This window comes from Furipterus horrens, unplaced genomic scaffold (genome assembly GCF_987537825.1).
Source record: "Furipterus horrens unplaced genomic scaffold, mFurHor1.1.pri manual_scaffold_8, whole genome shotgun sequence".
Classification (NCBI taxonomy): domain Eukaryota; kingdom Metazoa; phylum Chordata; class Mammalia; order Chiroptera; family Furipteridae; genus Furipterus; species Furipterus horrens.
The window spans coordinates 8,180,001-8,206,695 of NW_028327178.1; the positions used below are offsets into that span (position 1 = coordinate 8,180,001).

General features: G+C 42.0%; 1 protein-coding gene across 1 annotated transcript in view; it reads right to left on the reverse strand.

Annotated features, from left to right (window-relative positions):
* Positions 1–26,695, reverse strand: part of PHLPP1 (PH domain and leucine rich repeat protein phosphatase 1) — a 169,634-nt gene that overhangs the window by 27,839 nt on the left and 115,100 nt on the right. The window contains exons 5-10 of the mRNA XM_090285418.1: positions 15,870–16,016; positions 15,003–15,233; positions 9,257–9,459; positions 7,489–7,549; positions 5,123–5,218; positions 668–823 (exon numbers count right to left, since the gene is read on the reverse strand). Of these exons, the coding sequence (XP_090141544.1) occupies positions 668–823; positions 5,123–5,218; positions 7,489–7,549; positions 9,257–9,459; positions 15,003–15,233; positions 15,870–16,016 (894 nt within the window). The remainder of the gene's footprint in view (positions 1–667; positions 824–5,122; positions 5,219–7,488; positions 7,550–9,256; positions 9,460–15,002; positions 15,234–15,869; positions 16,017–26,695) is intronic.

Here is a 26,695-nt window from a genome sequence, read left to right on the forward strand (position 1 = left end):
AGAAGCCACGAAGAGTTTGGTGACAATCATAAAATGTTGTTTTCTCGTCTTCCAATAAGTGAAATAATCCAAGAATATTGTTCAAAAAAGAGCTAACTGACTTACCCCACCCTCTTCATAGCCTATCTGCCTGAGAGAACTCACCTCCTCAAACCAAAGTAGTTTCTTTAAATACTTAGTGAAAGGTTTAGAAACATTCTGTTAAAAAATAAATCTCATGTCAGGGGAACACCACGGCGAAGATAAGCACAGTGGTTAAAAGGAACGAAGGAGAACCGGAGAAGAGGGCAAACCCGAGGCGGCCCTCTACGTCCCCCGCAGGCACCAGCGCGTGGAACCAGGACAGACTCTGCAGCAGGGAAGGTACGCGCGAGCAGGTGCACCGCTCTGCACCGCCAGCCGGCTGCCCCTCGTCCCTGCACACCCCAGCCCACCACCTCTCCCCCGAAAGCAGTGAGATTGATGAAAACTCTGGAGGTGATTCCTGTCTCCATCCCCTGCAAAATGGCCAGGACACAGAAGTGGGCAGCAAACCACGTTCTTCATAAATTTCAGAGAGACAGATAGTCAAGGGCGCACGCCGACGCGCTCGGGTCACGCGGCAAGAACGGTCGCGAGGGGCCGCTCCCCGCCCGGAGGCGTCACGGGACCGCGTGGGCCGCCTTACCTGCAGGCCTTCGTCAGGAGGCTGGGCGGCAGCCCCAGGAGCTGGTTGTGCTGCACGTCCAGCACCTCCACCGACGTCCTCTCCAGCCGCTCCGGCAGCCGCGCCAGCTGGTTGTGCCCGACCAGCAGCTTCCGGAGGCTGCTGTTACAGAACAAGCTGTGCAGAGGGGGACAGGGACAGAGGAGACTGCCTTAGAGCTCATTGGGACAGAGGTGAGAAAAAGCGCAGGGGTGGGAGAGTATCTGAAATGAATTCTCCGAAGAACGTAAATTCGTTCAGAGCAACTGCAAGTTCATCTTACCAGAAGCTCCAACTTGGAGCTGCTCATATTTCAATATTTTCCATACTTTCAAAAAAGAAGGTGGGAAAACCAGTGAGAAGGAACATTTAACGAAGAAACTGTACTCAGTGAATGAGAAAGACAAGCTTCTTAGAAGAAGGCTCTGAAGAGAGCAGTCTGATCTTGGGCTCACAAGGCAGGCTGCTCAGTGGGGCTTGTGCCTTGTATTGTTTTACCCACAGCATTCTAAATAAATACGATCGAGCAATTTTTACCTATAGGGTCAACATTCAATAAAGGATTCATCTATCCAATTAATCTCTTAAAATACCAACTGAGAAAATGTTACATTTTTCCTCGGTTACATTTCACAACCATAATTATTTCTCTTTCCTCACTTCCCTAAGTCTGTAAGTTTTTGTTTTCTCTGCAGGCTAATCCTAGACCAAAGTAGACACTCTCCCCTAAAGAGAACGGAATGCACTGAATCCACTACTTTTTGCCGAGCCTTAAAGAGCTCCTTGGAAGCCTGGCCGAGTTTCTCCGGCAGGTTACCGAAACTGCAACGAATGGTGAGTACCTGGCAATCGAACGGAAGCCTGCTCTATGACCACACAGGACCTCGACAGTTGTAGGGAGCAAAGCAAACTCTGGGTTTAAATGCAGAAACCTGGGGACTGTGGGAAGCGAGGTTCCAGGGTGCATTAGGATCCCTGCAGAGTGAGAACTTATTCCCATGGCTGTCAGAGAAGGGGCTTCCTCGCCCACCCTCTACCACCCTGACCTCACTCACTGACATCCAAAGCTGTTAAAAATCACTCTGCGTTACAGATGTGACTTCATTCACTTTAAATATCCAAACTAGACTCTTTGCTCACAGAGGTGCTGCAACATGTTTCAGTGCCGTGACAACACGGGTCACCACTAATGATATCTAATGCGCCTGGCTTGGCAGGTTTAGGTATCAACATGACAAGACAGATTATCCAGGATTGTCATTCAGTCACAGTTAACACAGGGTCTCTGTAATGGATTGGCTTCAGCAATTTTACTGCCTTGCTGGGCTTGTGGTACAATTTAGAACTGGGTTATTTATTATTTACACACACGCGCACACACGCACGCACGCACGCACACACACTTTACCCAGAAATAGATGGATAACTAAAGACTGGTAACAAAATCTTTATCCTGATTTCTCCAAATAAAAAAGTAGACTTGATAACTATAGGATGAGTATTAAATGTTAATTATTGGATTTAGTTCAATTCTTTTGGATACTAAGTGCTACAATACCTTCTCTTCTTTTTAAAATATTTCCACTTCGAAATATTAATTTCTGCTTTGTCAAACCCTTCATGTACACCACCGAGATAAACAAAGCTTGAATTGTAATGAGTCACTGTCTTGCCTGAAATGTTAGATCAATGAGAGGGCTAGTAGAAAGTTTGCACCATAAATGAGAAAACAATACACATTGTTTTTGTCCCACCAAACATACAAAAACGGACACTGTTTAAACTCCTTGACAATAGAGTGTTTTGGGATTTGCTTTGAATAAGCATTTGTTTAGATCCCTGCCCCCCTCCCCCCAAGAGGCCTATACTAACCTAGAGCAAATCAAAGGTTAACTTTGGGGGAACATGTGGTAAAATATCAGTTAGCCTGTGCTTATTTAATTGTTGCTCTGTGTGTATAATATCTTCGCTGTAGCCCGCAGTGAGACAAAGGCCTTAGACTCCAATGTGCTGTATCTATTGCACTGCGGAGGTTGGAAGGGCAAACAGGACAGAGAAAATGAAAAAGCAAATAAAATATCTTTTTCATCAAATTATGTTCTCCTTTTAGTAGTAGCCTGTTTTCACCTTTGCTGTTTGTCTTCTAAAAGCCCGGCCACTCCCACCCCCACACACGGTGCTGTGCACGGGGCACAGCAGAAGCCTTCGCCGATGGCAGTGCCAAGCTGCACTGCGTCACCTAAGTGCTCGGTCCCCGTAAAACTCTAAAGCCGAAAGCACTCTCGAACAGGCTGAATTTACAGGTGTGACATATGGCTGCGAGTGCAAAATTAACTGAGCTTTCCAGGGATTGAAAAGGTAAACTCAGATCTTCCTGATTATAACTATATTCCAACAGTGTCAGCCGACAGAAATATAATGTGAGCTACATATGTAATTTAAAAGTGAAAAGAAACAGGAAAATGAATTATCGTACTTTTTATTGGACCCAATATACTAAAACATTACTTTAACGTGTAATTAATATACAGCATTACTGAGCTATGTTGTATCCCGTGTGCATTTTCTACCTTGGCCCTCCTCAGTTCTGACTAACTGCGTTTCAGCTGCTCAGCAGACCTTTGGCTAATGGCTGGCAGCTACTGTATCAAGCAGCTAAACTCTTAACACGCTCATGAGGCTTACCAAGTGTGTGTATTTCATGGTCTTTGTTCTTTACAAGAGAATAGAGGAATGTTGATCACACACCTTTAAAGATCATGCCCCTACACTAAAGTTTAACTCCAAAATGCTGACATATTCCTACAGCATTTTTACTAATATTTGTGACTGCACACAGTCAGGAACGGCTGACTGACTGTCCAGTGACTGGCTGAGGGTGGTGCAAATAGCTAGACCTGGGTTGTGGCAGCCCCTAGTCACAAATGGCTGTTTAAATTTAAATTAATTAAAATTGAATAAAACTTAAAATTCAGCTCCTTAGTCACAGTAGCCACATTCCAAGTGCTCCAAAGTCACACATGGCGAGCAGGCCCCACCGGACGGCACAGGCACACGACGTGTCCGTCACCACACAAAGCCCCACAGGCCAGCTCAAGGCCGGGCTGCTCTTCCAGGCAGCGGCTGCAGGGCTAGTCCCCGACAGTCTGAAGATACTCTGTGCCACAGTCGACTTCGGGATGTCTGTATCTATGGATACTAGACGTCATCTCATGGCTGATCTAGAAATCGTGGCATTAAAGTAAAAGTTACGAAATAAAAAACAATCCAGTTTGTTCTAGGCTTAATGACCTAATAATCTTTTCTCCCCCAAAGTTATGTTCAAGGAAAACTAAAAGTTATTTGTGGGTAAGGGAGACATATCAAGTTCATGCACCAAAGGAGAGGAATCTGAGAGAATTAAGATTACAGAGGTAAACCAATCATACTGTTCGTTGAGTCTCTGAACATTTCTTTTGGCTTATTTCAAAATTTCCCCCAGGAACTACCCACTGCATGAATTTGTAAAGTCTAGCAGAGTCAAAGCCTCATACCACTCTTCACTACATAAGGAAATTTGTAACTTTAAGACACCACATGAGGCAAAGATACTAAATACTAGGTTTAAAAAAATAAGGTTTTAAAAACACTCTGTTTAGCCCTGGCTGGTGTGGCTCAATGCACTGAGCACTGGCCTGCAAACCAAAGGGTCGCCAGTTCGATTCCCAGTCAGGGCACACGCCTGGGTTGCGGGCCAGGTGCCCAGTTGGGGGGTACCAGAGGCAACCAATCTATGTATCTCTCACACATTGATGTTTCTCTCCCTCTCCTTCTCCCTCCCTCCCCCACCTCTCAAAAAAGGTAAATAAAATCTTAAAAGAAAAGTACTCCTTTTAAAAATTTATTTATATATATATATTATCCTTATCCGAAGACATTCGCCCATTGCTTTCCAGAGAGAGAGGAAAGGAGAGAAACACCAATGCGAGACACAAGTAGTGACTGGTTGCCTCCGGTACGTGCCCTCCCAGGGATCGATCACATGCATCTGGACTGACCCTGGATTGTACATGCCTGGATCAGAGACTGAATCTGCAACCCAGGTATGTGCCCTAACTGGGACTCGAACCTGCAACCCTTCAGTCATGGAATGAAGCTCCAACCAAATGAGCCACACTGGCCAGGGCTAAAAAAACTCTTCGGGGGAGGTGGAGGAGGACATAGGGGGGATAAATGGTGATGGAAAGAGACCCGATGATGTGTTTTGGAATTGTGCACCTGAAACCTGTATAATTTTGTTAACCAGTATCGCCCCCAATAAAGTCAACAAAAAGAAAAAAAGAAAAATACACACAAAAACACTTCTAGGGGTCCCTAATAACATGTGAAAACTGAGTCATCTGTTTCTACAATTGCTTACCTAGTCTGAGAGTGTCTAACTTGACCTGTAATACTCACCGTGCGGGAAGTTCACAGACTTGATTATGGCCAATATCCAAAACCTCCAGCTTTCGGCTCTCACACACCCACTCAGGCACACTTTCCAAGCGGTTCCTAAACATAAGGATATACCATTTTTTCTTTGACTGTAACATGGCCTAAACTATAGTTTGAAACTCAACCTAGTTACATAGAATAAATAAAACTTCAATGAAATACCAAAATACAGTGAATAAAAATCAAAAGCGTATGTGTATTCACTTTAATATAGAAGTAAGATTGTGATTAAGGAATAAGAAGAAAAGAAAAAGTAGGAAAGGACATAGTTACGTCATTTCCAAAGTCTATTTTTTTAAAAGTCTGGCCCAGAATTGCCACCCTGAAGAGTCGATAAACCCATGCAAGTTTAGGGAGAGGAGGTCTCATATTAGAAACACACAAAACAAGCATACACTTTCAGTTAAGTCAAACAGTCAAATGGCATAAAATAATTTTATTTTCCGATTTACATTTTCACTCTTAACACTTAAATAATTCTCAGCTCCCAAGGGCCTCATGCAAGCACGGCTCCAGAGAAATGGAGAAAATGGCAGCAGTGCCCTTACGACTCAGAATTAATTATCTGAAAACATTTACTGAGGCATGAGATGGTAACAGTAATTACCAGAAACAAGTGAACTAAACTAATCATGGCTTTCATTATTACATGAATTGACCCTTTCTTATACAAATCTACTATATTTGAATGTCTCCCTAATCATAAGTGGCTAGCCTTTTACCTTTTTTTAACAGATGTAAAATGACCAGGCACAGAGAATCTCAAATGGTATGTAATATGTTATGACTATAATTCTTTAAAAACAGATGCACAATTCTATAAAAATATAATGCTTGAGACAGAATTATATTAGAGCAAACGTGAAATAGCTGTAATATTAGGGTGGTGACATTATGTGTGATTTAAAATTCATCTTCTTTATTTTTGCTATTATATCGACCTTGTAATTAACATACCAAAAAAATGCATAATTTTCTGCCCTGGCTTTGGAGCCCTAAAGATTGATACACTTAATGATTCCATTTTATAGTCATTAACCCCTAACACATCTTAGTAAGACAGGAGAGTGGCAGGACCTCTAACTATAAGCAACCTCGATATAGCAATAATGCTCTCGTAAGTGTGGAACAGTGAGCCCGAGGCCCTCGAAGGACCTAGTACACACTGGGAAGGAACCACCTGCCAATTATACACTATAAATAAAGGGAACGTAAATTCTCTGCATGGCCAATGCTCTAAAAATCTTTTCAAGATATTCATATACATTCATGTATGCAAACCCCACTCCAGTACTGTTCTTATTTTAAAAATGAAGATAACAACCAAGGCAATGGGAAAAACAAAAGAACTTCATCAGGTCATATCTGACTTCAAGTACATTAAACAAAATCGTCTGACATGAATTTAGGAGGAAATGCATGAAGCACTGCTCATAAAGGATTTTATAATTATAAATGTCCCATAAAACTGTAATTGTAATAATTCTCTCAACAGCTAAATTCTGATATTCTTGCATAATTATGACTGAGGATATTATTAACATATCTGATTTATACACTGAGATGCATTAATAGCAGCACTTTGAGAGGACCACATCCTCTCCCAAGTACTATAGATGTTCAGAAAACTGGGGGTATTTCATTTGGAACTGTGTTAAAAGTGAGTTTTCAATTTCAATGTGTTAAGATTATTAAAGTTTAGTTTGTGTAAATACACGCTTTATGTCTTCAGGAAAAAGTCTCCCATGATATGTTTGGGGACTGGCAGAAATGTGACGCCCCACAGCCAGTGATGAATTTGTAGGAGAGGGTCAGCTGTTCACAAATGGTCTGAGGAAAGTGGGTAGGCTGTATGGGAATCCTGCTTTGGTAAGCTTAGTGGCCACCTTTTCAGAGTTCTTAGCCAGGAGTTCCATGGATCATACAAAATAACACAGAGGAAGGGGGAAAATAAAAGAAATATAGCACAATATTTTTTTAAAGAAATCAACATCATTTTAGAGAAAGACGTGAAGACGTGAAGACGTGGTTAATATAATTAAAAACTACCGAACATGACCCCCGACTCTAATCTCCCAGACCCAGGCCTGGTGTTCAAACTGGTGTCCACATCAGCATAACACCTTGACTCTTCTGGTCTGAACTACAGTAGACAAATTTAGTGTTTTAACTGACAAAACCTTAGGTGCATTTTCAGAGAGTAAGTTTAAACTACTGAATTTATATACTTCAAAGTGTATAAAAAGTGTTCTATGCCTGTGCTCAGACAGAATTATCTAAGTCATGTTCAAGCAGACTGTAGAGCACCCTAGGACTTGGCATCTTACCTTGAAACGTCCATGTAGGACAGATAATTTGGAACTGGGTAAACATCAAGTTGAACAAGTTCTAGAAGGCGGAAAAAAAAACACACAAAAGCGTTACCATTCAAGTGACACAGAGACTCTTTGTGTGTAGAATATCATTACTGTGCTTTTATTCTCCGTTGTTTGTTTAGGTTAGGAAGTACAATGCATCCATCTGTTCTGCTTTGAAACTACAGGAAAGGACAGAGAACTTCTAATTAAATCACAAGATCTTACTCAGAATTTAAAACAAATCACTCGTTCTACTTTCCTACCTCTTTTCCATCCCTCATTGTGGCTCTCCTCTTGTTAGGCATGCTAAATTTTATCTAGAAAATGAACTATATAAATACTGTTTGTTTGTTTCTTAAATATTTGGTGTTCTTCCATAAAACCAAATGCATCCTGGCTTTGGTCTTTTTCACTCTACTGAAACAGCACTCCTGAGGGTCATAAATGACTCTCTACTCAAATCTGAGAACCTTCCTCAAAACTGTATGAAACATTACACCACTGTCCACCTAGGGCTTTGTCTCTGGGACAGAGGAGTTTCTAATCACAGGGCCAGCTCCTACCCGGCTGCTCACTTTGGTTCCAGCTACCCAGAAGGGTCTGCAGTCTGCTTTGGCCATGTTCTCTTTTCCAGTTACCTTACTTCTATGGTTTCGTGTACCACCTCTGAGTCTTGAATCAATATCTGTACTGCTGACTGCCAATCACCAGCTCCCATGAGACCATTACAATAGCCTGGATTTAGCGGAGGAGGGCTGGCCCCACTCTTCTCCCACACATGCACTTTGCACACTACTGTCACATTAACAGTCTCCCAGCATCGCTTCTACCACATGCCTCTTCAAAGGTTCACCAGGACTCCAAGCCATGCATCCCAGAATTACTTCTTACCGCTCCCCACCCAGCACCGAAAAATTCAGAATCCCTGTCTTCTACTCCCTGCCAAGCAGAGCCTTTCTCTTCTGAAACCCACTGTGTGCCTATGGTTGTCCAAATCCTGCAACCCTTCCGTGACCTATGGCTATTTAAGGTTTGGCTTATTTCTCCAGTGAGATGACAGTACACTCATTTTTAAAAATCCCTTATCCTTTAGAACTCATATTCTACATTCTGCATAAAACACATGCTTTTAAACACCTGTTTAACTCGTAAATACTTGTTTTCATTCATGCTGGTAGGAACTAAAACCTTCGTGTTAGTAAACATCTGCCCATATGAACTTTAACAGAATAGCCATGATTTCCAGATTCTAAGAAAGAGAGCTTATTGACTGAGTAAGACTCTTGCTTTGTGCGTCTATAATCGAGGTTTCTCTTCAGGTGAGTTCCTCTGTCAGCGGAGCAGGAAATCTGAGACCCTGGATAGAATCCAGAATGGATCCTTTTACCTTCACTCTCAAGGATTAAATCAAGGTTCCAGATTTACTGTTATTAACAAGGCAGCCCAATTAATAGACCACCCTCCCTCCACTCCCTTTCAAGCAGAGGTGCCAAATCAAAAGTGGGAGTAACTTATCTAAATATCCCAATATGAGAAAAAAAACTTACGAAGTATAAAATCTTCCTTTTTGATTTTTTTAAGTACCAAACCAAAATTCCTCTTTTATGCTTTTTATCTTAGCAAAATTTGACACATTTTACTAAATGAGGGAAGAAATGTCAAAGCAAGGCCAAGATGATGGCACTGTGTAAATTCTTGGAACCTACTGAGAAACTCTGAGGTGGCCTATGTTACATACCATTGGAAGAGGCATAGAGTGCTTTTAGGAAATAGCCACAGATGTTCAATGTCACCAGTTGATTCCTTTCACAGTGTAAAACTTCAATGTTGTTGAAAATCATGGCATCTAGGTCACCAAGCTTATTATCGCGCAGATCAAGCTGAGTGATGTGCTGGAGAAAGTCCACTTCATCTGCTATTAGCTTCTTAATTATGTTCAGTCTTGAGAGAAAAAGGTTACAAATAGAGACTATAATTAACTGCAATGCTATAAATAAAAGAGCTACACCCTAACATAGTGGGATACGGAGAAGGGACTCAAGTCTCACTATATTAGAGTTCTCCATGATTTCTTTAACCTCAGCGGCTGGCCTTCCTTAACTGGTCATATTTTTTTTAGCTACAATTCCATGAGTTCTTAACCTTGACAATATACTCTGAAACACAATTTAGACCCCTAAACCTGGAGGAGAAGCATGCTTATTGCTTTCCCCTTATTTCATTTCAAGAGGAAAAAAATCCATTTAAACACTTTCATAGAATTTGATTGAAAGAATGTAAGAAGCACATTATGACTGCATTGACTATTTATGGAAGGGGAGCGGATACGTGACCAAACAGGACAGAATTAAAGGGTGAACTTGGAAAGACAAGTAACAAATGGTAGGCCATATGCACCAGAGACAGGAATGCGCAGAACCAAGGACTGTTTACCAAAACTATCCTTAAAATATTGCTTGAGAGAAAGAAGAGCAGAAGATACTAAAATCTGGCACCTAGGACTCACGGAGAAATTATAAATGAAGGACAACGACGGGAAGCAGCAAGCCTAGGGCCGAGCAGGGCGCAGGGAATGCAGGACCTCGGCATGAGAACCAGTCAGCTACCAGGCCGAGGTGGCTGTGCATGACCTGTCAAGAAGGTAAGTAGGAATGGGGACTAGAAACCAATAGAACAAAGACACACTTAGCCTCCAAGGGCAGAAAAATAAATGAAAATCTCAGTTCCTAGTTTCCTATGCTATGCTCAACTTCTTTACAAATAATAAAAACCTTCCACTTCTCATCACACGGCCAACAAAACACCGAGACCACGTGCTTCCATTATAAGAGCATTAATATGAAGGCTGGAGCTTAGAAAAAAGCCACATGTTCTGTTATGAATTTCTGACCTTTCAAAACTAAAATAAAATGATGGTAATTGAATTATTAATAGTGATAGCACAAAGCCACTGACACACGAGGATGAGTGACAGCAAAGAGCTAGGATTCATCAACCCGCAAGTACAGCATATGGCCTCTTCAAATGTCCCCAGGAGGATTTTTTGGCTCCTTCTCTTTCTTATTCCAGGTTGTAAGATTAAAAAACTGGCCTCAACCCAGCTATTTGACTGTTTCCAAATGCTTGCTAGATTCTAGAATATGTATGCACAATAAAAATTTTTTTTTAAATCTCATTTTGAATATAGAAGACTGTAAGAATTGAAAACATGTCCTGCATTCTCCCTATTCTACACTTTATATTACCTTCTTAATGTGGCATTATCATCTTCATTTGAAACTTGCTACCCCCACAGTTTCATTTTATTAACACTAAAATAAAGGATCAGTTAAATGAGACAAAAGAAATACTATAAAGAAAAAGAAGTTAACATTTCCACTGTTCAGTTTAAATTGCCAAGTCTTACCAAGATTCAAATGTCAAAAGTTTTTAGGCTCACTCAATAATACAACTATTTAGGATGAACTTTTAAAGAGGCAAAATATGTTTAAAATTTCCTTCCAATAATCCCCTCAATTAGCACAGCCATTTTGTCTATTACCTAAGTACGCACTGAGCATTACTTTGCAAAGAGTGCAAGGCTATGGTGACAATGGTGGCAATGCCCTATGGCTTTGTGTTGATAAGAAATGAATAAAATGAGGTGTTTGTCAATAGATTTTGAAATTTAGTGAGGAAAAATCACATATGCTTTCATATATAAAGTATAAGGACAAGTAAGTGATAAGTGCTATAAATGATGTATAAAATACAGAGATCAGTCAAAAAAAATGTGATGGATCAGGACACATCTCATCTAAATCAAGGCTACGCAGAACTGGAAAGACATACGTGGAGAAGAAAACCGTCCCAGGGAAGCAGCAGGACGGCCTCTGGACTGAAGAGAAGGATGTGGGATGAGTGTCGTGCGTGAGAGGAGAAAACCACCACAAAGGTGGGCTGGTCAATAAATGCTTACCAAGTACTGCACCTAACACTAGGGGATCAAGGACCAGCAAGAGGAGTGCTTCCTAGGCTATCTCTGATGAAGGACCCGTTTTCTAAACTGCTGATGTCACAGACTGATGTGTAGTCACACTGCGCATGATCAGTACACAACTCACACACAAGCAGCTCACCAACACGGACACTGGTCTGTTCCCTGCACAAGGAGATTTCCACTTTTATGAGCCTATTTGGAGAGTGGCAATGTCAAATCGTTGTATGTTTCTAAAATATTAAGTTTCAATTTCTACACCTCTTGTTGTGGAAAGGCAGCAAATAGCCGGCTGGCCAGCACAGGTCGGAGGACCACACTTGGGGCAGCTCTGAGCAAGAGCCTCCTCACTAAGGAACTCACAGCCCACCACGTAGAACGTAGCTACGAGAGCTTGAATAGCCTGAACTGGAGAATGAAGGCTCTAAGCAAGGCTGTGCTTCCTCTAAGGTGCTGTGGTGGCGTCAGACGGCCCAGCTAGAAGACACGGGAGCAGTGAGACAGAACAGGAAGGGACCAGGGGAGAAACCAGAGTGGAAGAAGAACTGATAGAACCTGGTGGGAAACTAAAAACACAGTCAAAGTTCTATGCCTGGATAACCAGTGACGTGGTGCTGCCGTCAGCAAACAGGAATCCAGGGGAAAGAACTGGCTGAAGAAAGAAAGAAATTGAACTCCTATTTGGTTAATGTATCCGTAGGGAAAACCAAGGTGAAACTAACCAGTTGGCAGCTAAAGTGGAATTAGCCCCAAAAAGAGAAATAAGAGTTAGAGAAAGGTCGGGGACTAATCACCAAGGAGATGAAAGGTGGATGAGTGCAGGCCACCACAAGGCAGAAAACCGAATGAGAAGAGATCAGCGAGAGAGATGTGAGGAACACCCGCTTTTTGAACAGAGAAGAGACGGAGGAATTATTAATGATGCCGTAGAAGAAATATCAGACTTGAAGAACAGCAGCACAAGAAAGAGAACAAGATGAAGGCCCTGCCCAGCCAGCTCAGTCGGCTACAGCGTCACCCTGACACACGGAGGTTGCAGGCTGGACCCCAGGTCAGGGCACAGAGGAGAATCACCAACGAACGCAGGCCCAGGTGAGTGCAACGGCACATGGGTGGTTCTCCCTCTCTGTCTCTCTGTCTCCCTCTCTCTCAAGTCAATAAATACAAATTTTTAAAAAAGATTTAAAGTGATCATGTTTAATCTGATGTAACATTTCTATCTGAAGGAATACAAAATGAATCAATAAAATTTGCCCTCTGTTTACAGAAACTAAGTGGAACTCCTTTAAAATCATTCCACTAGCTTCAATTTAAAATAGTAAGGCAGAACTAGAAGCAAATCTGACCGGATTTCCCCTCCTCAGATCAGTGGTCTAACAGGAAGCAGTTATCTATTCAAGATCACTCAACATTTACAGAATATCCAAAGAATATTCTGGCATTTAAATATCCTGTAACTGAGCTAATCTAAAAAGACTTCATTAGAACTGGAAGTCTGAAGAATTTATAAAGTTCTCAAAACAAACAAATGAACAAAAAAAACAATAAGTTACTTCTAGCCATACTAGATTGATCTTATTTATAAGCTAATTCAGATAAAGAAAAATGATGTTTTCTTATATGTACCAACCAGGTCACTCAGAAATCCTCTCATGCTTATTACCTGAGGTCAGTCCGACCATTGTTACACTGCTGGCGGCTGAATAAAAAAGGCCTTAAAATCCTGAATATGAAGGTTTTTTAAATCCAAGTGACTCAGAGGCAGGTAAGAGTAACAATTTAGAAAGTTACCAAGACAAAGTATTCAGTTTCCTTACATGTCAATTCCAAAAAGTTCTCAAAGTTGTATAAATTATGACCATTGTATTCCCTAAATTAAGAATTCTAGGTCTGGACCTGGTTGGTGTGACTCAATGGATTAAGTGCCCACCTATGAACTGGAATGTCGCAGGTTCGATTCCTTGTCAGGGCATATGCCTGGGTTGCAGGCCAGGTCCCCAGCTGGGGGTGTGTGAGAGGCAACCAATAACATTTCTCTCACATGTTTCTCTCTCTCTTGCCTTCCCTTCACCTCTAAAAATAAATAAATAAAATCTTAAAAAAAAAAAATTTCTAGGTCTGCAAAATTGCTATCACTTTCCCAGGTATGACAGGCCTGAGGAACAGTTAACCCACACCACTCTTTGTGAGACAGGACTAAACAGGTTCCCTGGGCCGGGCCACATGAATGGAGAAGAAGAGAGAACAAACAGAAGATGATGCTACTTCATCCCGAGAAGGCAGGTCTGAGTGAGGGTGAGTTACCAAGAGAGGAAAGTGGGCAGTAAAGCGAGGAAAGAGCCACCTGTGATAAGCAGAGAGGTGTGAAGAGGCCGAGAATGAGGGTCCCAGGAGTAGAAAAGCAGCCTCAGTCAGGTAATAACAACAATACAATCACCCTTGCCAGGGGAGTGATGTTTGTAACTCAGTTCTTCCCAAACCTCTATGAATTGGGTCCTATTAGCTGTCACTTAGAGATGAGAACACAGCTGCACAGAGCCGTTAAATACCCCACCCAAGACCGAGCACGGCTAGCACGTGGTCATCACCCTCTAGCTGGTGGGGAAGTTACCGCAGTTTGGCTGAAAAAGTATCAAAAGGAGCAAGTGAATATTGAAGCCTAAGCCCCGCAGGTTGTTCTTGCCGAAATTCCATCCCATGACAGGCCTTTGTTTCTCCTTAAAGCAGAGAAATTTAGAACAGCTTTCTCCTTGTGTACGGATTCTTTCTGCATTAGGAACTAGAACTGAGCCTTGCATACTAAGAGATGGTGATTACAGAACTCTCCGATGCGGCAGGGGTTGTTAGCGGTCTCCCCTGGAGTTCAGTGTGATCAGGGTTCACACTGTAGGGGTGAGAGTGGAGGTGCCAGCCGACCTTGGGCCAAGCAAGAGATTATGGGTTCTGTATTTTTGTAAAGGCCAGTAAGCCAGGCGGAACCGCCTGAATGGAGAGAGAATTAAAATAAATAAGTTACATAAATGAATAAATCTAACTTAATGAGCACAGTATACTAAGTTAGGGAGGCCAGGGGAGGCGATCTAAGAAAGGAGATGTGCCCGGTGACGCTAACTGCCTCCAGTCCCAGAAAAGACGGACTGAGAGGGGAAAATTTCCGTGTACTGCTCTTAGTGATACGGTTTCATTTTCCATAAATAACTCTCCCTGACTCAACAGTCCCCATCTATTTATACAAATTAAAACTGGGTTTAAGTCTGCAAAACAAAGCAAAACCTTCAGGACATCTGGTCATTCATTAATGAGAAAATTTTAAAGGCAAATACCAGGTATGAACAAACCCCACTATTAATCACTATTCTTCCCTCTGAGCAGAAATAGAAAAACGGGGCCTAACTGCAGCTATCCAGCCTGTTCCCCTTGGCAGGAAAATGCCCCCAAAAGGGCTATAACCCAGCCCCCAAATATAAACCAACCACTCAAATGGGAGATAGTTCTTTAAAATGGTTACCTTAGATCCACATGTTTAATGTGAGGCATTTTGCGTAAAGCCTGTAGCCTAAGGGTCTCCATACAGTTTCCAGACATACAAAGTTTATCCACAGCTGTCAGTTTCTCCAATACCTCTGGAATGTCAGTGAATTCGTTGAAAGAAAGACCGATATAACTCAGCTGATGCATGTTCTCCAGCTCAGCAGGCAGGGTCTGCAGAAAGTTGCCATCCAACAAAAATGTCTGTAAGCTATTAAAGAAAACGTAAGAATTATAGAGAATGTGTAAATTTTACATCTTTATTATCAACATACAAATTCCATAAGTTTAGATCATATTACTAAAAAAAAAGGACTTTCCTTTGCAAAATGTATTAGGGCAGGGCCTGAAGCAATTAATACACCAGAGAGAAAAGGCCGGAGATAAACATCTTGATCAGAGATAAACATCTTAATTATTTACGGAAAACAAAAATTATGACCTATTTTCCCAGCTTGGATAGGATAAATGGGAACAATGTGAGCTAATTGCAGTGTGAATGCCATAGATGAAATCAGCCCAAATACCCATCCTTCATTGTTATTTTTAAAAATGAACTTCTAGGTCTTAGAATTCAATATAACCCAGAAAATGAGTAAGTAATCCCTCCTCCCATGTAGAGACACACTCATCTGTAGGGATCTTCAGTTCTAAACAGGGACAGTCTAATTTTTTACGAGATTCTCATTAGTATAAAAGCTAACAAACGACCTCTACACAAGAGCCTTGATTTGGGGCCAAGACTTATATGGCCAATGTAAGTTAGCTGGTCTCCTGAGCTGCGGCCCTGATGCAGCCCCCCAAGGGTTCCTGAGGGACATCCCACAGCGGGGCTCCAGGTACGCACTTGTGCATGACTCCGACGGCTGCCGGCACCGCTCGAAGGGCATTGCAGGACACGTTCAGCTCGGTCAACGTTGGGATATTGCAGACTGCTAATGGAAAGTCCCCTAAATGATTATTGGAAAGGTTAAGACTCTTCAACTTGGTGAACCTATTCCAATAAAACAGAACAAAAGGAAAGAAAAGACATGTGTCATAGATGTGTAGTTCCACATCACTTGAGCACAGCTTTAGAGATAACCCAGCCCGACTCCTGCTCAGCTGAGGAAAACATGGAGCCCTCCCAGGTTAAGCAAGCAGCGGAGTTGGAAGGCACAGCTTCGCACTTGAAGGCCAGTATTTTACCTAAAATATAAACACTGTAGTAAAAAAAAAAAAAGTAACTCTACAGTTGAGTATCTGGGGAGGTGACTTCTGCTGAGTACATTTTTTTAGCGTTACCTCAGCCAGCCTAATTCACACATGTGTAAGTGGGAACAGAAAGGGAGAGAAAGAACAGGCAGATCCCTGAATTTCTGGATTACCCCAGACAAGGCAAACACTTCTGCTTCATTCTCTCAAATCAAAACCCAAAACTAAAGAAACAAAACAAACTACACTCTCTCTAAGGCAAGCAGGTCCGCAGCCCCAAAGTTAGGCACCAATTATCATTCCTCAGCCTCCACTTAACATCTGGGGCTGCTAACCACGCCCGCGGAAGGGCCTTCCCGCAGCCCCTGGGTGGCAGCTGCCACCCCCAGCCTCCTCCTAGCTCGCCCCCAGCCTTTCTCCTGCGAGTTTCCTTCCCCACCTTCGCCTCCCCACCCCAGCCAGGGAATGCTGCCCTCCCGGGCACCCGTGTCCTGTTCTGTGAACAACTCCCTCGACCCGTCGCCCGCCCTCTCCCCGCTGCCGAGCTCCTCCACATTTCCAGTCGAAAACTGAGCTTACGTCTTCATCCCGGACCAGCACTTCTCCCCTGTTCTGTTTTGGTTAATTTTCTCAGTTGTCCAACAATCATTAAGTTTTACTTCTCTGGGCACTCCTATATTTGGCCCATTGCCAACTTTCATATTTTTCTATTTGAGATGAGTTATTGCATTATGTTAATTATTTTTAAAACTGTCCAAGTGTAAATACTAGGCAGAATACATTATACCTAAAACAGACACATAATCTTAAAAATTCAATCCAATGCTAATCCAATCCAATCAGCATTTTAAAGAAACTGTCATGTGACCTATTTGTTAAATTCCATAATAAAAAGTTAAGCTTTGTTATAAATAGCTACATAGAGTTTATTCTAAACAGAATGCTATGTGCCTGTTTTACAGGTTGAAAATGTTGCCTTGATTTTTTATAATAGCCACTTTCTTGGATGGTAGAGTAGACCTAATAGTTTCTTAAAGAAAAACAAAACTTAAGAATTACGGCTAAACCTGAATAATCATTTTTTATTTTTGTTTTATATTTTACAACTTGATTCATTAGGTCTTCTTAAAACAAAAAATGTTTACCCTCAATTCTGATTGTCTATGGTCTACACAAGTCAGAATTACAAGATCTATTATTCCTAGTGGAGGGGTTCTCAAAGTATTGCTACGGGACCCCAGAAGAGGTCCCTGAAACCTTTATAGGAGATTCCCCAGTCCAAAATCATTTTCGTAACAACACTAAGACGTCATCTGCCTTTTGTCACTCCCGTTTTCATCTAAGTATCCAGTGGAGATTTCTAGACAGAACTTGCCTTTGTGATGCCACACCTGATTAGATGCAGAAACACATGTAAAAATCTAACTATCTTCTAATACTCCAGACATGAAAAATTTGTAAAAATATAAAACGACTCTCTTCTCCCAATATTTTTGTTTCTGAAAATAGCTGTTTTTTTTGTAAATACATTTATGTTAATAAGAATGGGTTTATTATTTTTCTAAATGAATATATTAAAATATTTCTCAGTTTTAATTTCTGATACAGTAAATATAAATAGATTTGCTACTTAAATAAAAGCTGCTTAGCGGCCTCAATTTTTGAGACGGTAAAGGAGTTTTGTGATAAGGTTACCAGATAAAATATAGGACATCCAGTTACATCTGAATTTCCAATAAACAAATAATTTTTTAGTATAAGTACATCCCAAATATTGTGCAGGATATACTCATACTAAAAAAATTTTATTTGTTGTTTTTCTGAAATTCAAGTTTAACCGGGTGCTGATTTTTCCTCTCTAAACCTGGCAGCTCTGTCCTGAAATAGATGAAACTGCTGCTACAGTTCAAACAAAAACAGGATCCCACTTCCTAGATAGGTTTCCTCATTTGGTAGAATTGGCCATGGTTTTACAATACGCATGCAGTTAAGCTGAACTTTAAAAAGAAGTTCCTCAAGGAAGGGAAGACACTAGACATTCAAGAAGGAGTTCTCCGGGAAGTAACCTCACAGGGTGGTCTGGTCATAAATTCCTACCTGGGCGGGTCATGGTGGGTACTCAGGCCCTGGGAATAGAACGTCTTGGGTAAAGGTTTACCTCTGCCTTAAGCAAGCCCTGCCCACTGCTTTTGACCATCTAGGTTCACATGCCACCGACGTGCCCACTTTCAGACCCCTCGGAAGCACAGCCAGCCTCGAGAGCGCACATAATATTGCTAACTATCCTGTAATCCAACCTGACCCTCCTCTCCTGCTTTCATGTTATCGGCCGTCCGTTCCCACCCCATGCACGAAAGAACTGCAAACTGTCCTTCCCCAGAGCATCTGAGATCTTTGCTTCCCGGCACTGACATCCGTTTGGCTCAGATAAACTTTTATAAAAATTCTCTACAGGTTCAGAGTTTCTTGTGTCTACGAGTACAAAGACTTCCCAGAGTGTGAAGAATGGAAGGATTACAATTCCAGCAATTACTCCAGATGGGAAATGGAAGCAGTGACTTTTGGGAAAGTACCTGTCAACCACAGGGGGGTGGGTATATTCATCGGTGCAAACAGATTTACTAGGACCACTCCTGAAAAGCAGTAGTGGGTTGAATAAGTAAAAGGCAGTTGATAAACTTAAATGCTAGAGGGGAAAAAAGCACACAAACTCTTAACAAGTACCCTCCATCAGTTTCATGTATATGTCTTTTGTATTTTAAAATGGCCACCCACTCTAAATATAAAGAAATGCGATTGTTCTTTGCAGAGTTCAAGGACAAAAGCACTACTAGCCATTACCCAGGAGAAGGCTGCCCACAGTCCCGGGGCTAAGTGACCCTTAGGGAACGAGGAATCTGAGTTCCCTTCCCCTCAATCTGCTCCGTCAGCGGGATACCATGGGCACTAGGGGCCACTGCGCACCTGAAGCGGGGGTGGACCAACCTGGGACGTCCGCTAAATAGAAAATACAAACCGAACTTCAAAGACTCAGTACAAAAAAAATGTAAATTCAATACTTTCTTAGAACTGATCATTTTGATATATTAAAGTAAATAAGATATATTATTAAAATCAATTTCACCTGTTTTTTCCTTACTTTTTTATATGTGGCTACCGGAAAATTTAAAATTACTTACATGGCTCCCATTGCATTTCCACTGGGGAAGCATTCTCTCTACACTAACAGTGAGCAGGATCCCGCAATCCCCAACCCAAATGACACCAAATCTGTTTTCAGGGCTTGTGTGGGCCTCTTCCCTGAGCCCATCCTCCTGTAATAAACCCTAGGAGCAGACAGAGCTTGAAGTGTGAGCTGCGTCTCCACCCAGAGTGAAGGATGGAGCTAGAGACGGGAAGAGAAGAGATTCGAGCCACTGGGCCCGCTCTGCCCGTGCTGCCAAACCCAGTGCAGAATCCCAAGGGATCTGAGGATGTGAAATCCAATCTATGCCTGGAGGTGTGGGGGTTCGGAACAAGTCACCCCAAAGCCGCCTCTTAGTTATGCCTTGTTCTGCCCCCGCCTTCACTAGCTGGAAGAGCTTGAATCAGACGGCTTGCTCATAGTAAGAGGACATCAGCAAGAACATCTTTGACCCGTCTGCAGAACAGGACAAACTTCCCCTTACTAAGCATCTGCTCTTCCCATCATCTTGCAACAACCCTCTGAAGCCCCCAAGGCGTCTTACCTCATCCCTAGCTCAAGATGTCATATGTATCTTTTTTTCTCTTTCTCTTTCTCTGAAACGCTCTCTGCGAGCAGGGTCCCCATACACATGTGTGTATTAAATTTGGTTATTTTCTCTTGCTAATTTCTCTCATTTCTATTTGATTAGACCAGCTGTAAGAACCCTGAGGGTAAAGTTTCTTCCTCCTCCACACAAGTCATCAAAAAAGTACATTTGTCAAAGTAGGAGGAGAGACTGTATTTTACTGAACAGTTTGTTAGCTTGATTATAACTTAAATATTTAGATATATGGTATTGGGCCTCCATTTATACTTTTGCCCTAGACCTGTATATTTTAAGAGCTGATTCTGATTTATAAGTAGTATCTTAAATTTCTCTCGCTCCTTCTCACCACATTCCCTACCTCCCTCTGATTCCTTCCTGGGCAGCCCATCCCCCCAACTCTTTCCAGAAAAGAACACAGTGTTCAGCAGACTTGTTTAGCAAACAAAGCACGGATTGTTTCTTGAGAACTCAAGTCCTTGATCAGAACACATTAAAACTCATCTGTTTTGGAAACTCTAACCCTTAGCCTCCTTAGAGTCCCACTTTTCCTTAATAGATATGAAAAGCAGTCAGATTACAGGCATCTGCCAATTCAGAGAAAGATAAGAGGGAAGGTCTTCCTAGAATCTACTTCCCTCAGGCTTTAAAGTGGATGAAACAGATACCTGGAGGCAAAGTTTAAATTGAGAGTGAGATAAGAGATGCAAATGAGGGGTGGGAGGCTTCCTCCCTTTGCCTGCCCTCAACAAGAATGCAGAGGAGAAAGCAAGGTGAGGACAGGTGCATGGAAGGAAAGACTAGAAATCTTATGTCTCTAAAAAAAAAAAGAAAAGACTTTTAGCTCTGTCAGGCCAGGTGAGCCAGATCAAATGTGCATGGACTCAGGTTCTAAAATAAAACTGGGCGGCTTCAAAAAATACGTACTTGGTGAAATACTTTAAAATATTTTATTTTAAACTGATAATACAGTTTTTAATCCTTAAAATGAAATTGTTAAGATGAAGTTACATATTCACTCAGGCCACAGATATTTCCTCATAGCTGTTCAATGGAGGGAAACAGAAGACTCAGAGCAACACCAAATTCAAGATTAATGAAAATTATTTCAATGATGTTTGTAATAGCTAAAGTGGTCAGTTTAGCAATAAGGGGAGGTTCTTTTTGATGCTTTAAAAACTAAAAGAACAAGACACTGGTTTGTTTTTTAAAAAACATGTTATACATGTACACGCACATACACACAGTACCCAGGCTAAGGAGAGTTACTTGAGGTGGATAGAGCTTCCTTATTTCCCAGGGTTATCAAAAGCGAGGACAGAAGGGGCCTGTGACACCCTTTTCTCTCCTGCCCTAAGCTCCCAGATCAAAGCAGCAGGCGCAGCGACCCTGTGTGACTCCCCACAAGACCTGCATCTTCTGCCTTTCAACGTCAGTACTGCTTCTCACCTTGCCTGCTCTTCTTCTTTTATTACATCTAATAATAGCCTTTAAGGTACACAGGTGTCAATCACTGATCATTCGAAGTCACAGGTCAAAGAGTGGCGTCAGAGTAGCGCCTTTCCCCCACCCAGAGGGTGGCATTCCGGGTGAGGGAGGACGGTGGGTACTTCCAATGCCAGGCACGCGTGCGTCCACACCCACGCAGGCCCAGCCCAGTGCTCCGGACCCCCCAGCAACCTGAGAAGACTGACCGCGCTTTCCAGGGGAAGCGATATGCTTGAAGAAAAAAGACATAACTCGTGTGCATTTGTTCTGTAACAGAGCTCTGCGCAGGGGAAAGAAATCAAGGTACCATTTACCGGGAGTCTAACAAAGAGTGATCTTCTGACTTAATTCCTAAAAGGAAGTAATACGGCACAGGACCACAGGGCCACATTAGCAAGTGGCCATGGGCGCCGTGTGCATCTTCGGAACTCAGGTCTGTCTGAATCCAAAGCTCCAAGGCACACTTCTGTCTTTAATACCAAGTGTCACAGAAAAGTACAGTCAATTAAACACCCTTGGTAACCCACACAGAGAACTCTAATGGAGCGTGTTCACGAGGAGGTATCCGAAGGGGCACACGTAACCAAGTGCATGACTATTTACAAAGGGTGGAAGCCTTGAAGTGCCAGGAGGTCAAACACGAGGACAAGCAAAGATGGCAGAATAGAGCTGACAGAATCACTGCTCTGCCAAAAGGATGACATTTCTTTCATTTGCATTTCTTATTGTCTTTGTCTTATACAACAGAAGTATAGTGACAATGATACTAGGTCTAGACACAAGGTGTGCTCAACTACCCAGGTGTCTGATCTATTAATGTTCCTATCTTTTCCTTTCTCTCCAGTCTCACAGCCATAACTAATGAACAGCACACACCTCCACATGGCCATTGGGGGAGCAGGGCAGGCCATCAGCTCTGCCCCCGCACGTGCCCCGCTTCACTGTCCATGCAGACAGCACAATACCGTACCACGTTAATGTATCTTATACTCTTCACTTAGCTTTTGATGGATTTTTTCTTTAGTCACTCAATTTCCAGGTTGAATATTCCAAACTACTCCCTTGAGCATATTATCACTACAAAAGGGATAAATTTGTCAAAGTAGGAGGAGAGACTGTATTTTACTGAACAGTTTGTTAGCTTGATTATAACTTAATATTTAGATATATGGTATATCACATTAAATCGAAAAGTTAAAATGAAGCACGGTGATGCATTCGATTTTTCTATCTTAATTAGGAAGATATATATGGATTTTTAAAACAGATCAACCACAGCTCTACAAGCTTATTTCATTCTGGCTTTAAAAGAAAAACAAACAAACAAAAACAACTACTAAGAAAATGAAGAGGAGCCATGAGAAAAAGCAAAGGTTCTATGATATCCAACTTAAGAAAGATAAACACACACACAAAGGCTGCCGGCTCTCATATACCCCTCCCTCCTCGGCTCCTTTTATCAGGATCACAGAAGGGCTCAATCTTCTCTCCTTTCTCAGCATTTATCCACTCTGTCTACCGGCACTCAAACATTTACGTACAAAACTCTCACTGCACCCTGAGCTAAAGGGAATGGCTATATACACCTGTATATATCTAGGCACAAAACTAAGGAATACAGCATGATGACTATTTGAAAACAATACTCATTGGCTTTTAGAGCCATCTAAATCTTTAATCGTTTTCCTTTCAGGAACTAAGGATATACTATAAAATAAAATAACAGCACGGTGAAAGTAGTTCTTTTTTTAAATATATTTCAAATGTGCTTAAAATGAGTTAGATATTACACTCATGAAGAGGAAGCCACACTGTGTTACTCCATGAGTCAGAGAAAAAAAAAAAAATCAATGTTATTTTCTGGAGTTATCATTCACTACAAGCGGGTCAATTAAAATAAGATTTCCTGGGTGACTGGATTTCCGTTTCATAGTAACAGTCACGGTCCGCCCTCACCCCGTAGGGGGACATGCTAATAGGCTTTGGAAATCATCAGGCTTCAGTATTAAGGAATGAAGGGACCTGCTGGGGTTGTGAGCCTCGCTCTGGGCTCAGTCCTGCTTTCCACTGATCCTGCAAAGCAGGCTCCCTGATGATGGTTCACAGTGGCTGCACCGATGGAGCGCCGCCAGGCCGCCAGGGCTCTGTAATATTCACTATATTAACTTTGAAGAGGAAGATTGCTTTTATTTCATTACCAAAACAGCACCCCTTCATCCTAATAAGCCAAACTACAGAAGCATATAAAGAAAGCGTTAACAGTCTCTCCAGCTTCCTCCCGAATCCCTTCCCCGCCAAGATAACTGCGACCAGAGTGTGGTAGACGTCCTGCCAAAGCTTCTCCTCCTCCCAAGACACAGACAGGCATGAATAGGAGATAACCTCCCTCCTTATTTTTTGAGTGGGATCACACCACACACATTTCTTCTATAACTTGTTTTCTCATCTAATACCAACAATTCATCTTTCTGAGTCAGGACATAAAAATCTAACTCACTCTTTTGACAGCTGCATAATACACAGAGTACAAAGGTAGCACAATTGATTCGATCCTTCCGCTGACTGACATTAGGAGCGCTCCCAGTTTTTATGCTGTTAGAAATAATTCAGCATACCTATTTGTGCAGTAATGGTTTCATTTCGCAATATGTATGGGTGCCCAATGCCTGATCCATAATTCTGAAACCCAACAGGCTCTGAAAACTCACAGATCTTTCACTGACTCAGATGGTGGCAGAAGCTAACCTAGACTGGTGCAAATATTCATTTTTTCTCGTTAGAAACACGAATGCGCTTGCTTACGGAGCGCTGTCCCCAACCCTGCCAGAGGTGGGATACAAAACATTCAGTATAGGCACCATACTGTCTTCAATAATGTGCAGATCTCTGGATTCTGAAACACAAATGGCCTCATGAATTTTGGATAAGGGATTGTGAACCTGTATTTCTAAAAGTATAACTAATTGGTCCAAGAGCACGTACAATTTAAAGTTTAATACATACTTCAACATTACCGAAAAGGTGGAGAAACGCAGGAGAGCGTTTCTTTCCGTGCTACCATCACTAGCATTTCACTTGGCATCCTTCCCATGGCTGCTGCCCATGGGCGAGAGGTGGCAGGTCTCAGGTCATTCCAACTTGTATTTCTCCATGAAGGTCATCTTTAAAATTCCATGTGCCACATGCAGGGTCCTCTGCTGTGTGTGTCACATGCCTCTCCCAGCTTACTGTTTCATTTTCCCCACTGTTAATAGTGATTTTTGCCACACACTAATTTTCATGTGCTCAGATTTGGCAATCTTTTTCTATATGGGGCCTCTGCTTTTCGCTTTGCTTGAGGAGGTCCTCTTATTCCATCTCAGAGGGGTATAAACGTTCTCCTATACTTCCTTCTAATACTTATGTATTTTATTTTTTACATTTAGATCTTTTATTTCACTTAACATTTACTTTTACATAAAATGTTAGGTAGAGGTCTAATTTTTTTTCCTGGTAGCTAATTATGACAACACCATTTATCATATAAAGCATCCTTTACAAAATCCATTCAATTTAAATAAATTTCCTACATTAGCGGAAGAGAGAACAGAGAGAGAAAGCATGGTGCTGTTCAAATAAATGAGACAACAACAAAAAAAGTTTGGGTAGCAGCAAGTTACATTTACTTTTTGTTTCTCTTTCCATTTTTTCCAAGAGAATTTATCAAATCAAGTGCCAGTGTTTTTGTTCTTCCTAGGAGCCCACTGTGTGGTTCTGAGCCAGTAAAAAGCTTTAATAAAATGATTAGTTTGACATGACAAAGTAATGCTTTTTATCTTTAGAAAGACAAATTTTCGGGTGTGTATCAAAGTGCTTTTCAAAATGTGTACTGAATGCACTGCTCTCAGGAATCCTTAGTTAAGTCAACGAGTGAGAGAGACATTAGTAACGTGCTTGATTTATCTTCCAGCACGCCTCAAATTCCGACTCCTCCGTGTGGAACTGCTGGCGTGTGAACTTAGTCCTACCAGTCATGTCTTCATAGTTTTGCTCCAGTCCAGGTATGCTATAGAGCAACCTGTATGTGCTGTAACAGTTACATAAGAAAGCAAAACAATTTGCACAAGACTTGAACGGCTCTCCCTCGTGGGTGCAGAAGGAAAAAGCGAACGCCTTCTGCCCTGTGCCCCTCTTGGACCCGCCTGCGGCTGCAGGGCACGGGGAACACTTCGATGGCGGGGTCTGCCTCAGAGCTGCTGGGAACACCTACGCAGCAGAACACGTGACTCAGGTCCTTTCAGCTCTCAGCCTGCTCTCCACACGCCCAAGCTGCACTGCCCTGGGACTGAACTCTCGTTGCTGGCTTCCCTGCTTCTTGGTGCAGCATTTTGTTCCTGCGGCCCCTTTACAACTTCTGAAGCGAATCCACAGGAACCTCCACATTCTGTTCTGTTCCAAGGCCCAAGCAGCCCACCAGCCTCTTTCCCAGTGAGCACCTGCCAGGGTCTTCTGGGAGGCTCGGCCCACACAAATGCTAACGTGGCACATGACCAGCTTCTCAACACTGGAGCCAACACAAACAGAAACCGTCCCATCTTAAGCCTAACTGCCATAAATGACTCTCCATACAAGCAAAACAAGCAGAAAGCCTTCTCCTAGGACTAAGGAAACAAAAATAAGTACATGCATATTTTACTTGGATAAAAATGAAAATTTACAGTCACAAAAGAATTTGAGCAAAATTTTCTTAATTGCTGAAGATGTTAAAAAGCAGAATCAGTATACCGAAGCTACAACTGATAGACATAATTTTTCCAAAATAATAATCGAAGAAATAGAGAACACTCAGTGTTGGCAGTAATCACAATGGACATATTGCTGTAAAGGCAAATTAAAGCATTCCCTAAAGAGGGAAATTTTTTACTTTAATCTTTCTTTTAAAATAATTCAAACAGGAGGCTCTTCCTGGTTCCCTGCTTTGTGCCAGACCCTGAGCTAAATCAGTCCTACGAACACAACAGCCACCGCAGGAGAGGAGAAGGGGCGCACAGGGGCAGGTTCCCCTGAATCAAGGAAGTACTGGGGTGGTCAAAGGTTCGTTTGTTTTTTCCCGTAAGATGGCTCTAGTAGCACTTACTGTCTTTAACTTTATTTAAAACTATTGTGTTAGATTGTCTTATAACAGCTGTCATATCAGTGTTTATTAAAAAAAACTTATTGGTGTAGCCATTTTAATACTGAA